Here is a 14,235-nt window from a genome sequence, read left to right as displayed (position 1 = left end):
CCTTGTGCCAGAATAGCAGTGACAAACATTTCTCTTGATGTCTCTATTGATGCAAAATGTTGGGCAAGAGACCTTGGGGCAAGGTGGGTGTTAAAATGAACATCTCTTCATGATGTCCATTTGTGGGCCTGAGGCCTCAGCCCAGGGGCAGGTGGTAGGTTAATTCTATTTCACGTGGATTCTTTTCCTGGAAATTGGTTTCTAAATTCTCTGTGCCCATTAGAGGCAGAGTTTAGGTAGAGCTAGTTTAGACCATACAGTCAAAAAGAAAGGAGGCCCAATTTTATGTTCACTTCTAAGAATGAATGAAAAACTTTTACATTTCTGTAGGTCTTAGTTTCCTTCTATTTAAAAAAAAGAGGTAACCACTGACATCTCTCTCTATTCTGAAGGCTAGTACAGTCCCGTAATAGGCCCGGGGTCTGGGTCGTGACCAAATTTGTCTTCAAATTTAACAGAGTTGTTACGTTTTAGAGATTTTGATTCGACATACAGATATTCCAAAACCAAGCTGTAATGTGGTCTTAATTATTGGCATTGGAATAAGGAATATGTTTTTATAAATCAGGTAGAGGACATGCTAACGAGTAGATGGTAATGAACTTCCTAATGGGAATTGCGAGGACTGGAGCAACGGGCACTGACTTTAGATCGACTTAGATTTGGACCTCAGCCTCATACCTACTAGTCTTGTGATCTGGGGTATGCTATTTACTCCTGCTAAACCTCACTTTTCTGAACTACAAAGTGGAGAGAACAATATCTAGTTCATGTTGTTGTGAGAATTAAATGTGATGATGAGTAGATCCAGCATAGTGCTGGGCAAAATAATTGCTCCATTAATATTAATTTCCTTCCCTAGTGAAATCATTTATTGAATGAATTAAAAACTAATAATTTATAATTATACGTGTAAAATGAAATAAGACAAACATCTCTTGGACTTTTGAGTTGGGGTAGAGGTTCTAATGCTCTCTTTTTTTCATTAAGCTAAGGTACTTGGAAAACAGTGAGACTTTTTGTTTTTAACCAAATTGAGCAATACTTTCAACCTTCCTGAAGTCCTCCCATCTAATCTGAGAGGACAGTGACAGGTGTCTCTGTGGTACACGTTGAACTTGCCTTTTCTCAGACAGTGTCTGGTAAGTCCAGAAACTGATGTCACCTCCACAAATAAACAATTCGTAGCTTCAGTTGTGTACTATAATATCTTGTTATCCGAGTAGTGTCTCCAGAAACTTCTTTTAGGTCTTGCATCAATATGTTGCTTGAAATCTGGGAAAGGAAAATGGTAGAAAATTGAGGTCTTAGCATTCCAGGATTCTTGAACAGCCAGCTGGAAATGCAATTAGGAAACAGCCCATAGAACACACAGAAGATATCTGCTATTTTCTCTCTCACACACATGTTGAAAAGTATCTTACAGTGTTCTTTGGCTACTGTGACCGCAGAGAAAATATATATAGATACTTGGAGCTTTACAGTGGTACCTTTAATTTTTTTTCTTTTTTTTTGAGAAACTCAGTGATCACTAGGATATACCTTATTGGAAAAGTCCGAGACACTCTTGGGTTATCTCTCCCTTCGATATTGCTTACATCAATAGAAATGACTTACATATTCTTCATTCCAGTGTTATATACTATATAGGATGTGCCATATATTTATTAATGCAGACTTTGACCATACTATAGGGGTGTCAGTTCTTAAAATGTTTAAAAAACATGTAAAATTCTAAAATAACAGAGTTTTCAAATATTGCATTTAGTCCTGACTATGTTTTTCCATTTAGTTTAAACAAATTATGTTTGTTCATTTTGGGACATTAAAGTGCAATGTAAATTTAAACTAGACATCCCCACTCCCCCACAAAATAAAGGTAACACTGAGAATCAAGGAATAAATACAGAGTCTGCTCGGCAACTGTAGAATATTTAGCTTCCTAAATATATCTTGTGTGTGGGAAGCTGGGAGAGGAAAATTAAATTCTTGCATTTTTGAAGTAGATGGGGCCAGTAGTATTTGAAGAAGCCAAGTAGAAAACGGAAGCTCTTCAGCTGGCTTTGCCCCTTGTGGGGAGATGCTTGGCTGCATCCTTTCCCACGGGGCCCTTTCCAGAGGACCGAGTCCATTTCGGAGGAGCTTGCTATAAACTCATGGCCTGGGCAGAGAGCGGAGATGGGATGGTGTGGCTCAAGCTGGCATTCTTGGAACAGGAGCCTGTGGTTTCTCTGTTACTTCATCTTGTTAAATTGGTCCTGATGAGTGGGGTGGATACCAGAGATAGTAGTGGCTCACCCGCATTGCCATGTAATTTAAAGCCTGTGTGAGCTCTGTCCTCAGGCAGCAGCTGGAGGAAAGGGGGTGAAGAGGAAGTGCCCCCTCCCGGACTCTGACCTCATCCAAACCCCAATCGGTGTCTTGGAAAAGTGTTTCAAAATTGGCTTGAGACACTGTTAGGAGAATGTCTTAATTTAAACTTCTTAGAACTGGCTGTATTAGGAGTAGACCAGATAGCATGGCATTGGTACATCTGAAAAGTTTTCTGTGATCCCACAGAATTTGTGCCCTAGTACATGAAGAATGCCTTTACCTTTTCATTTTCAATTCAAATATCTTTGGATTCCTTTTCCTTGGGATGTAATGTTTCATTATTTAAGAAGAGTGTGGGATAAATGTATTCAAAGTGTGGAAGGATGTAGCATCATCACGGAGATAGTAACAATATTTCCTCTTCCTGATGCAAGAAGAAATTCACTGTTGACAGAGTTTTTTTTTTTATTGCTTGTCTATTCTCATTCCCAGCACGGGATTATAACTGCAAAAATCTCTTGGATAGGAATAGTTAAAATTATACAACTAGAATTGAAACAAAAATAAAAGTGTTAATTTTTATTCCAAAAAGTTAATAGATTCTTTTATCTGGTTACCACAGGCATTCTTTTAAATTATTTTTTAGTTTTTAATATGAACATGTATTCAAGAGTATCTTAAACCCATGTGCGGCCAATTAATTCATGAGTGTCAGTGTTTTAAATGTCGCATGACATGAGCTTACTGGTAGCTTCATTTTAAAACTGCAAAGTTGATTCTTGTGCTTGAATTTTAGGAGTCTATTTCCTCAGGCGAAAATGTCAATGAACGCTGTCGGTCATGTATTGTCTCTTATTTTGAAAGGTTGGTTATAAGAAGGTAAGAGAGTCATTCTCAGTGAGGACCTTAAGACACTATACACATACACACAAACACACATATCGCGAAGTAATGAGAGTGTTCTATGTCATACAGAGCAATACATTTCATTACTCTATAATTCTACTTTTTATATCAGGAATAAAACCTAAATATCTTAGTATTCTTATTCACTAGAATTCCTGTTGGGATAAAAACATGTGTTCAAAAAATTCTTTGGTGAGTTTCCTGGGCTGGAGTAAATGTCCAGGAATGTCATATGTCTTCTAAGGACAGAGGGTCCTCCTGGTCAGAGGGCATTTTGATTTGTCCAGCAACATTAATCAAAATGCTCTCTGACCAGGAGGACTCTAGTGGTGAATGGCTCCAGATTATAAAGGGGTGAGAAATTTTAAGTTCCCTGAGGAGAAAGTTTGGATGCAAATGAAGTGAGTCTCAGATGGGCAATCCTAATAGCAGTGCTTAGAAAATGGGCTAGGGGCAGCAGGAAGATTTAATGATAAATTTTTTTTTTTGCATTAACTTTTTACATTGTGGTAAAAAAGACTTAGCATAAATGTTACCACCTTAATCATTTTTAAGTGTACAGTTCTGTAGTGTTAAATATATTCACATTGTTGTGCAACCAATCTCCAGAACTTTTTCATCTTGCAAAAGTGAAATTCTATACCCATTAAACAACTCCCATTTCCTCTTCCCGCCAGCCCTTGGCAACTTATAAAATAATTTTACAATGTGGTGGATTGTGCAATATAACTTACATACTTGCTGGAAAAAAAGATCTATCTTGTCTTTAATGCTTTCATATAAATTGAGAGACCGTGAAGTGGTGCTGAGTTTCTCTGTCAGGTTGGGGTGGAGACAGCTCACAGGAGTAGAGGTTGAAGTGACCCCTGGTCTCCTTCTACTCCCTGAAACACTGACCATTAGGTCCTTTTTGGCTTGTTCTTTCTCAATTGGCACTACTTCTTAATTGTGGGAAATCTTGAAAATAGTACTACCTATAAGTAGCATGATTATCCTGCTAAGAGCACATGAGGACACTGAATATATCCTGAAATACTCCCCATCCTCACATACCCTTAGCGGCATGATCATGCTACCCATATATAATATCTCCAAATTTTCTACAGTTAAGAAGCAACAATTAAAAAAAAAAAGAACCAATGAAAAAAATTTCCACTTAAAAACATTGCAGGGTGGCAAGCTAAGGGAGCAAAAGAGGCCTCTCTCTTCTTAAGAAAATTGTGTATGTAATTTTCAGTTTCGTTTTTAATTATAGCTCCAAAGGGCAGTTCTCTCTTTATCTGGCTGCTCTCATCTATAGCCTCTAATGCATGCAAATCCTTTACACAGGCTCATAAATCTTTGGCTCTCACATAGGTAACTATGCTGAATTTGTGGTTCAGGTACCTACGTGTGGCAAGTTATGGACTGAACTGAGTAACTATTATGCGTTTCATAAGGACAAGAAATAGGATGCATGAAGCCTGAGGGCCTTCCAATAGGCAAATCCTTTAACAGGGCATGGATAATTTAATAGCAGCTTGGCTAGGGGGCCCAGAGTAAATTGCTTTCATTCTCCTTACTGTTATACCTGGTAATTTGCCAGCGTAACAGGTGAAAATTGATGAGGGGTGGTGATTTCAAGGACTTAGACTTGGAGGAGCCAGGAGTTCTGAATTTCTTTGGCAACAGCTTTATCTCATGGGGTGAGTTGTACTGTAAATCTACTGGGCACTGCTTTTCAATTTATTTCTACATAAAAAGAGGTAATGGTTCCAACAGGCTGAGTTTATGCTCTGTGTTCATGGGGCAATAGGGAAAGATGCTATATAATGTAATTATTATTAGACTTTCCCTGAATTAAGACACAACAGATGTTCCACATGAAGGTAAATTTTTCTCTAAATCTATTTTGAATTTATTTCCTTTAGAAGATTTCTACTTAGAGGCCTCATGAGAAATGAGAAAAGTCATCTCATGTATCAATCAGACAATAAACTTTGTAGAATTTCTCTTGTATCCTAAATGGGGTTGCTAAATATGACACCCCCAAAGAAATCTGTGTCCTTGAAGAATTTAATGAGGACCAAGTAGTAAGAAATTTGTCAGTTCTCAATGTATTAATATAAAAGTAGTGAGAATATGACTTAGACACATACCTCACATGTACAGACTACTGTGAAGAAAGAATTAGGCTGAAGAGCCTTTTTTAAAATGAAATAGTATTTTTCAGATATTATATAATATTTTTCTATGAATAATTTTAAAAGGTGATTACAAACTCCTTAGAAGACTATTAACTGGTGTTTCTAAAAGTAATGGGTTTAATAACGTGTCGCTAACTAGAAATCAGATTTACAAACTCAGGGAAAGCTAGTACTTTAAAAAATAATTTCTAAAAGTGGGCTTTTTAAACAAGTTATGGTTAGCAAGGTTTGCCGTGCTGGCCTTCGATTCTCTCATGAATGGGAGAAAAGCGAATGATTCCATGCTCTCACATGTTATAAACGTTGTTTTACTCGAGGTTTGGTCTTTCATATGGCTCGTTAATCTTTGTATTATTCCCGGCCTACCACCATTTCTTCAGTTCGGATGCATTTCTCAGAATCGAGCCGTTCTTATAGGGCCGCTCCACTCTGCACGATGACATTATGACTCTGGGCTGCAAGAGTCATAATGTCAACCAGAAAGCAAGGGGTCATTGGAACAGACAACTGAAATATTTCCCCATCCTTGCCCTTCTCCGAAGCAGAGATCCAGACTTCTGCGGGGAAGTGCAGAATCGTGAGCGGACCTATTTTGACTCAAATGCATGGCAGGTAACTGACATGTAGTGGGTCTCTCCGCTCTGGCTCCGGCCTGACAATGCCCGTAAGTGACACTGTGCAATATCGGTCCACTTCTCTATTTTTAGTCAAGTAGAATCAGCTAAATTCTGTCCGATGTTGACTGACAATGCCATTCTCGTGCAAAAAAACCTCTCTCTAAAGAACTTCAGCAGAGCAAAATTTATTCCGCCGGTTGGTAATTTATTCCGATGCAAGAAAATGGACTGACTTCTTCTTCTTGTTTGTGAAGCCTCTGCCGCCTTGTCATGACTCCCCGGAATCCATGCAGGTCTACAAACAGCACTGCCAAATAGCGGAAGAATACCATGAGGTCAAAAAGGAAATCGCCCTGCTTGAGGAAAGGAAGTAAGTGCTGAGCTCTGTCCACTGTCTGCTGGTCACGGACGGGGTGGAGTTGCAAGAAGGGGCAGGAGAGGCTGAGCATGGGGCGACAGGGAGGGAGGGGAGGAGAACTGACATTCCAGGTTTCAGAGGTCACTAGACGACTTCCATGGATGTCATATTTGGTTATAGAAATGACCCGAATGGCACTGCTGTAGATTAAATGCTTAACTTCACGAATAGTGAGAGGAACATCAGGAGTGTTTTCCTTCTCCCAAATTTAATTTTTCATAAGCGTTTTTAGTTCAGGAAATTAAATATGCCAAAATACCACCCAGAGCCATGCTGCGTTCCCTGTGAATGTGTCCGGAGGCCCCAGAGCACTTTGGCGCTGGGCGCATTTTAACAAATGCTTATGGAGGAGTTCCCAATGCTAAGAAGCCGCGAGATAGCGCTTTGGAATCACATGGATGTATCAGTTGACCATCTGCACTTTATGGTCCAATAGTCTGAGTAAGTTTTGATTGAGATAGTGTATCTACTACCCTTACAGTTCAACTGTCGGGAATTATACAGTTCTATTAATGAAAGCACTCAAATTTAATCAGTCGTAACCTTTTGTTTCAGAATTCTCTTCCTTTTTAATTGAACTTGACTCTGCTGATGTTTACCCCAGTGATCCCTAAGCTCTCCTACTTTCAAAACCTCAGACACCTTTCTGTCATAGCACCGGTCAGTTTGTAGTTTACATGTTTATCAGGGAGATCTTTTCATTAATATTTGCATCTCCCGCTAAGTGGTAAGTGCCATAAAAGCAGAGATAGTCAGGTGTTGCCCACCATCGTATTCCTGAAGCCAAGCACAGTCCATGGTGTGTAGATGCTGGATAAGGTTTTGTTGAATGAGTGACACGTTGAGTGTTGAATGAGTTTAAAAACATTGTCTTTAATTTTCTACTTCTTCTTACTGGCGTGACAGTAAGAAGAAATTAAGTATAGTTATTACTTAATTTTTCAATCAAAGGAAGTGAAATATATTTTATCTTGAGAAACTTATGACATTCTTGGGACTCTCTGGAGGCCTCCAGAATGGCAGTTGGACAATATAACATGGTCAGGAGTGGTACAGGCTTTAGGACACTTCTGCACTTACTGAGACACCTCAGTTACCACATTATAAATCTTTTCTTACTTCCTGGCTTTGTTGTATTTTAAACATAAAATTATACCTTGACTTTTGGTTATAAGGGATTAAAAGATGTTTATGAGATCAGAAACATAACTTCCTCCTCATGTCTGAGACTTTCTTTTTGGTCTAAGACGTTTTCATAAATTGGAGTGTGCATCTTGCATATTTACACACAATCTGAGTCCTAAGAAAAGTTTCATAAAAGAGCTGAAGAAGCTTATTGATAATATAACCAGTGGTGAAATTAAAGGAAGATTTATATAACCTGCAGCCTATAAATGTCTCTTCCTGTGTGTGTGTGTGTGTGTGTGTGTGTGTGTGTGTGTCTGTGTGTGTGTGAACTGTAATGTTGTGACAGAAAAAAACCCAGGTAATTATGTATTTATATGTAAATTCTCTAGATGGAAGTTAGTGGAGGACTTTGTTATTTAAATTATCCAATGTGTGGCTTTTTATTGTGGGGGTGGGCAATGCAAGACTCACCCACCAAATTATATGTTCTGTAAGTTTATGTTTTTGTAAATTGCATTTAAAAAAAATACAATATGAGAACAATATGAGAGTGACTCATCTGGTCCTTGATTGAAACATTTCTGCTGCTTGCGTTTAGAGCAGTGATAACGGTGGGCATCACCACAATATTAAAATAAAAAAAGGCAAAGTTGACTTCTAGAAAAACAGTGGCTAGCAGACCAGCAGAAGTACTTTATACAACCTGCCAAACCACAAAAATGTTGGCCAAACCCCCGACTTAGCTGCTACTTTAGCCTTCCTAAATAATTGGCTAGATGCGAGGTAAGGGCCAAGTTCTCTCATTATTTTTTCCTTTCTTTGTCATGAAGTCTTTCAAATTCCTTTTTCTCCATTCTTGCTTCTGCCATTTGGGTTTGGGACCTGGTACTTCAAATCTTGGTCAATGTAATATTATAACTGGTTTCCCTGACTATGGTTTCACATTGCTAGTAAAGGACACTGAATTCTTGGCCTGGATTTCAAGACCTACCTTAGTATGTATGGCCTTAGTACTTCTGTAGAATGTTCTGTCTCATCTCTCATCTTCAGCCATACTGGTCTATTCACTTTTCCTGCCTCTGTGCCCTGGCTCTCATCAAGCTCAAGGTTGAGAGTGATCCTTCCGTCCTCTATGCTTGCCCAATGCTACCCTTCCTTGACGAAGGCTTAGCTCTCATCCCTGCAGTGATCACCTCTTTTTCCAAGCGAAGGAAACTTCGCTGGAAAGATTCTATGGGTACTTTTTTAAAGCTAGTGCTATCAGTAGTTATTCAATTAAGTTTATGTCCTGTCTTTCTGTGTTTAGTTCCCTATAGACATAGACACCCATTAACATCCGGTCATATCCTAATCGCTGAGCAGGGAGCTGTGCATAGGGTCAAATATGAGTCTGGATGATTTAGAGTGGCTGAATATAGGAGATAGTAACTTCCTCTGTGTATATGTTTTATTTGTAATTTCTTTGGTCCCTATTTAAAATAGAGTCAATGTTGGCAATAAAGCATCGCTAAGATAAATTGTTAAAATAGAAAGTATAGTTATATCTTATATTTATAAATGAATGAGGTTGGTCTTCCAAGGATTATTGGTGATCACTGTTTTCATTAACACTTCACTGAAGTGGAAATTCATTTTGCAACAGATATTTTTCTAAATAGTTTTTGTTTTCAAGCAAGATTAATTGGACCAAATAGATTTAACCCAAGTAACTGACTCTCTGTTTTTTGATAATTTAGATAAAACTTTCTTCTTCATCATTTCATGAAGTGTGGCTGATCATGTTGCCTCTGGTGATTGTCTAGTGTGGGTTTGGTTCAAAGAGCTATGATAACTTTTGTGTTTTAGAAGAGTTTTTCTTCATTGGAGTCATGTGGGCCCAAGTTAAGCTGAACTTCTCTCTCATCTCCAGAGGGGGTCTCCCTGGATCAAGTTTGGGAGACTGCAGAGGAACAAAAAGAGTTGATTATAACTATTATTTTAAATCATATCTATCGCATGGGTAAAGAGAATCAAACATTTTCTAGGATTATAAACTCAGCATGGAAATAATTTAAAGAATCACCTCTGGCTTATTAACCAATAATGTTAAGAAAAGCTTGTTTTTACTTTTATTGGAATTTTTTTCCTTCTCAATTGAGAAAAAAAGGCAACTTTGTTGAAAGCTTTAAAAATTACCAACAATTCTGACATTTTTACAGAATTCCTGCTATATCATTTTTGCCTCTTGCTAGGCCATATGCATGTGGATAATATTTTTATATAATTACATGTATAGTAATGTGAAATGTGTACATGGTTTTTTTCAATATATATTATAAGCATTTTTATATAACACACATAGTTCTTTGTGTATGTAATGGAAACACATGGAAGTGAAATATAGACATTTTTTGATTTTTTTGAAATTTATCACCGAATTGTTTGACAGAGAGTTTTTAAAATATACCATTAAACAATTAGATCTACAGTTAGATTTACAGTTAGTAAGGTGGCTTTGCTCCAGAGGAAGCATTTTATCTTGTTCAGAGGAGAAACCACTTGTCTGTTCAATACACGAAACTTTGTGCTGGGCGCTGTGGCGTTTAAAAAGTGATAAACTCTTAGAAAAGTCAGGTTGAAATGTTATGTAACTTGAAAAATGAATTCAGTGGTTTTCAGCATACTCAGAGTTGTGTAACCATCATCACAATTTTAGAACATTTTCATCACCCGGGAAAAAACCTTGTACCGTCATGTAGTCACTCCCTCTTCCTCCCTCCCCACTGCCAGGCTCCAGCAATCGCTAATCTACTTTCTTTCTGTCTCTATGGATTTGCCTATTCTGGATATTTTATATAAATGGAACCAAACAACATGTGGTCTTTTGTGATTGGCTTCTTTGACTCAGTTTTCAGTGTTTACCCATGCAGCATGCATTGAGACTTCTATCCTTTTTACGGTTGCATGATATCGCTGATGTCAACTCCAGTTATTTGGGATAGACCACGTTTTTGTCATCCATTTCATCAGTTGATGGACATTCGAGTTTTTTGTCCTTTTGACAACTATGAGTAATGCTGCTGCAAACGTTCACGTGCAAGGTTTTGTGCTGACACATGCTTTCAATTCACCTGTGTTGTGTACCTATTAGAACTGCTGGGTCATATAACTTAATGTGTGACCTTTTGAGGAACCGCTTGATCATTTCTGAGGTGGCTGCACCATTTTCTATTCCTATCAGAAATGGACGAGAGTTCCAATTTATCCACATCTGTGCCAATATTTATAATGTCTTTTAGATTATAGCCATCCTAGTGCATGTGGAATGATGTCTCACTGTGGTACTGATTTACATTTCCCTGATGGCTAAAATGTTGAGCCCCTTTTCATGTGCTTTTTGGCATTTCTTTGTCTTCTTGGAGAAATGTCCATTAGTTCCTTTGCTCATTTTTTAAGTTGGATTTTCTTGTCCTTTATTGAGTCGAGATGTATTTCCTGAGACTAACGGAGCTAGCAAGAATCGAGGCTATCCTGGTTTGCAATAAGATTTCCATAAATACTTGTTGAGTGAATGAAAAAAAGAACAAAGAACTGTCTTGGCTCCTCACTTTGCTCCAGAAGGCAGAGTTAGAGCAGAGTTAGCGTTTAGTTTTGTGTGAAATCCCGATATCCCAGACTTTATCAAGCTGTGAGATTACACTTTCCATTAATATCCCCAATCATAATAATCTGAGCCTTTCAAATCACCTAATTATATGTAATCCAACCTTTTAACTGGATTTTTTCCCCTAGGTATCCCCCCATCAAATTCTCTCCCTGAAATGACATTAAAAGGGACAAAATACATACCTTTCCTCAATGACAGTTTCTTTAAGTAGGTCTCCCTTGCTAAGGAAAGAGGCTCCAATCTCTGGGAGAGTAGACTGAGGAAATATTTTATCTTTCACCTTATTCTTATCCCACGATTAACTCTTTTGGAGACTATAGTGGAAATCTCCATTTCCTTTAGACTAGTGATTTTTAACCAGGCCAATTCCTTGATTTCCCACTCCTAGAACACTGGTAATGACTGGGATATGTTTGGTTGTACTCACTGGGGGTGGGGAGAGAGAAAACTGTCATCTAGTGAGTAGAGGCCAAGGATGCTGTTAAACCTTTTATAATGCCAGCGTGTAGGACAGCCCAACGACAAAGAGCTGTCTGGCCCAAAAGTTCAATTGTATCAAGGTTGAGAAACTCTTCTTTAGAGCTAATCTCACATTTTCCCCAAAGGGTATAATGTCGCCTTTGGCTTCCAAAAGATAGAATACATTTATTCCTCATGCATTATTCATTTGTAGAGCTTCAACACCACAGTCTAGACTGTGCTTTGGAAACTCCATTTCAATTGCATTTTCTGTTCCTCCACCTGAATAAAATAAAGATAGATTTCTACATCCCTTTTTTCTTCTTAAGGTGTCTACTCCTTCACTCCTGTGTATAAATGCTTGTACTGGAACATATATCTCTCAGGAACCAACTGTACAGTCTAAATCGTTATTTAAAATAAAACTGTCCCTATGATAAAGGTACTGTTTTATTATATTATCCAAAACTCTTTAGCTCATTGGGGCCAAACTGTCTAGGATTTTGTCTTTTCCAAATAAAAGTCTTCAGTCAATTTCGAAAGTCTCAAGAACCATGGTAGTAGCCTTTCCAGAAAGAGAGAAATATTTATCCTAATGATGAATCCATGTCCTAACCTCCGACAACATAAAAAATCTCCTTAATTTTGGAATCAGTTTCCACAAAGTTTCAAAGTCCTCTTTATCAGTTTACTTGGACTTTCCCTTCTCTCATTTGTTTTAGCAAATAACATCCTTTCTAGGCATGTGGCATAGGATGGGGACAGCAGGTAATTTATAAAGGACCCGAGGTTGTGACCTTTTCACTGGTGAGGTACATCATGTGAGAAATTATGTAACAGGTTCTTGATTTCAAAAATAAGATTCCTGTAACAGATTTGTGTGGTCTTCTACCCCTATATCACACTATATTGAAGGGGAACGATAGAAACGATAAACAAGAAGTCAAAGGCAAGACTACATTCTAGCCAATTATAGTGATTTGTTCCTCAGATCATCTATTTATAAGATTGTCTCTGTAGCTGGATGTGCCAGATTTAATTATGAATTGCTAATGGATGAGCATAAATATATCTATGTAAATAGGTCCTGGACAGGAGACAATAGATGTTTTGACAGTATTCATTGAATGTATGTATAATTGCTTATCAAATATATGAAATTAATTTAGATACCTGTCAATTAAGTCTCCTTGATGCCAGTAAGGAAGAAATGAATTACTAACTTTCTCCGATGCAAGAAGGTTGGACTAGACAATAATGACCCTTCCTTTTAGTTCTAAAATGTGTGATTTTGTGATTTATTTTCTCTGCCAGTCAAAACTACTAACAGATGTCCTCAGGAGTCTTAAATGGAGTTAAATATGGAACCAGGACAGTAGTCATTGCTATACCCAGTACTACCAACTCTTCAAATCATGATTTGAAAGCAAAACTTTATTTCTTCCTGAATTATTTGTGCAACACAGTTAATTTGAAAGGAAAAGAAAGACAGGAATAGAGGATTTGATGGGTGGAGGATTTAGAGGCATGTCTCTTTTTTACTTATGTAAATTTTCCTAATCAATTTCTTTAAGACAGTTACATAAGGACCTTTACTAATGTTTAATTATTGACATTTATTGCTTTAACTACACTTAGAGGCAGAGAGCCCTGAACATTTAATAAGAAAGAGACTTTGACTCTGGCTCTTTCTTCTTAGCTGTATGACTTTTTCGATAAAATTAAACGCTTTGAAATATGTTATTTGTCTCAGAGGCACCTGACTTCAGTTATCTGAATGGATTTATTATGAGCCTTTGTATTTAAGTGCCATAGAAGATTCAGAGATCCATAAGAGCTCATAGGAACTCTGTGTAGGTGCATATCAGTGTTCCAGATTGTCTTCTCTTTGTCTCTGTTGTATAAATCATGTTCCATCCCCCGCAGATACTTCAGTGAGTATTTTCTAAGAACAAGGGCATTTTCTCACTTCACCACAGTGCAATAATTAAAATGAAGAATTTTTAACATGGATATGGCACTATTATCTAATCACAGTCCATATTTAAATTGCATCAATTTCCAATAATGTCCTTCATGGCTATTTTTCTTCCAGTTCAGAATCACACATTACATTTAGTTATCATTTCTCTTTGAATATGGAACAGTTCTTAACATCTTGAAGAGTACGGGCTAGCAATTTTGTAAAATTTCTCTCTTTTGAGGTTGTCTAGTATATGCATTTTGGGCAGGAATACCATAGAAAGGATATTGTGATATCCTTTGGTGTATGTGATGTCTATCTCGTTACTAGTGATGTCAGTTTTGATCACTTGACTGAAGTCGTCTTCCAGGTTTCTCTGAACTTTTCCCTACGGAGAAGGAAGAAACGTGACATGCTTATATTGAGGCAAAGGAGAACTCAGATCTAGTTTAGAATTAACTAATTCACATAAGGGGAGTGGACCTGTTTTATTTTTTATTTTTATTTTTTAAATTTTATTTTATTAATTTCAAGTATATGGTACATTGGTTAGACATTTATATAGTTTATAAAATGATCCCCCTACCTGTTTTAGGTTG

The 14,235-nt window shown here is 37.5% G+C and overlaps 1 protein-coding gene across 2 annotated transcripts in view; it reads left to right on the top strand.

Moving 5' to 3' along the window:
- Positions 1-14,235, top strand: part of MAP3K7CL (MAP3K7 C-terminal like) — a 32,509-nt gene that overhangs the window by 15,876 nt on the left and 2,398 nt on the right. For both annotated transcript variants that reach the window (XM_011358195.2, XM_011358196.2), the window contains exon 4: positions 6,277-6,392. In XM_011358195.2, the coding sequence (XP_011356497.1) occupies positions 6,277-6,392 (116 nt within the window). The remainder of the gene's footprint in view (positions 1-6,276; positions 6,393-14,235) is intronic.

Source organism: Pteropus vampyrus, unplaced genomic scaffold (genome assembly GCF_000151845.1).
Source record: "Pteropus vampyrus isolate Shadow unplaced genomic scaffold, Pvam_2.0 Scaffold38, whole genome shotgun sequence".
Taxonomy (NCBI): Eukaryota; Metazoa; Chordata; class Mammalia; order Chiroptera; family Pteropodidae; genus Pteropus; species Pteropus vampyrus.
Note: the sequence above shows the minus strand (reverse complement) of the source record. Positions and strands in the feature narration are given on the sequence as shown.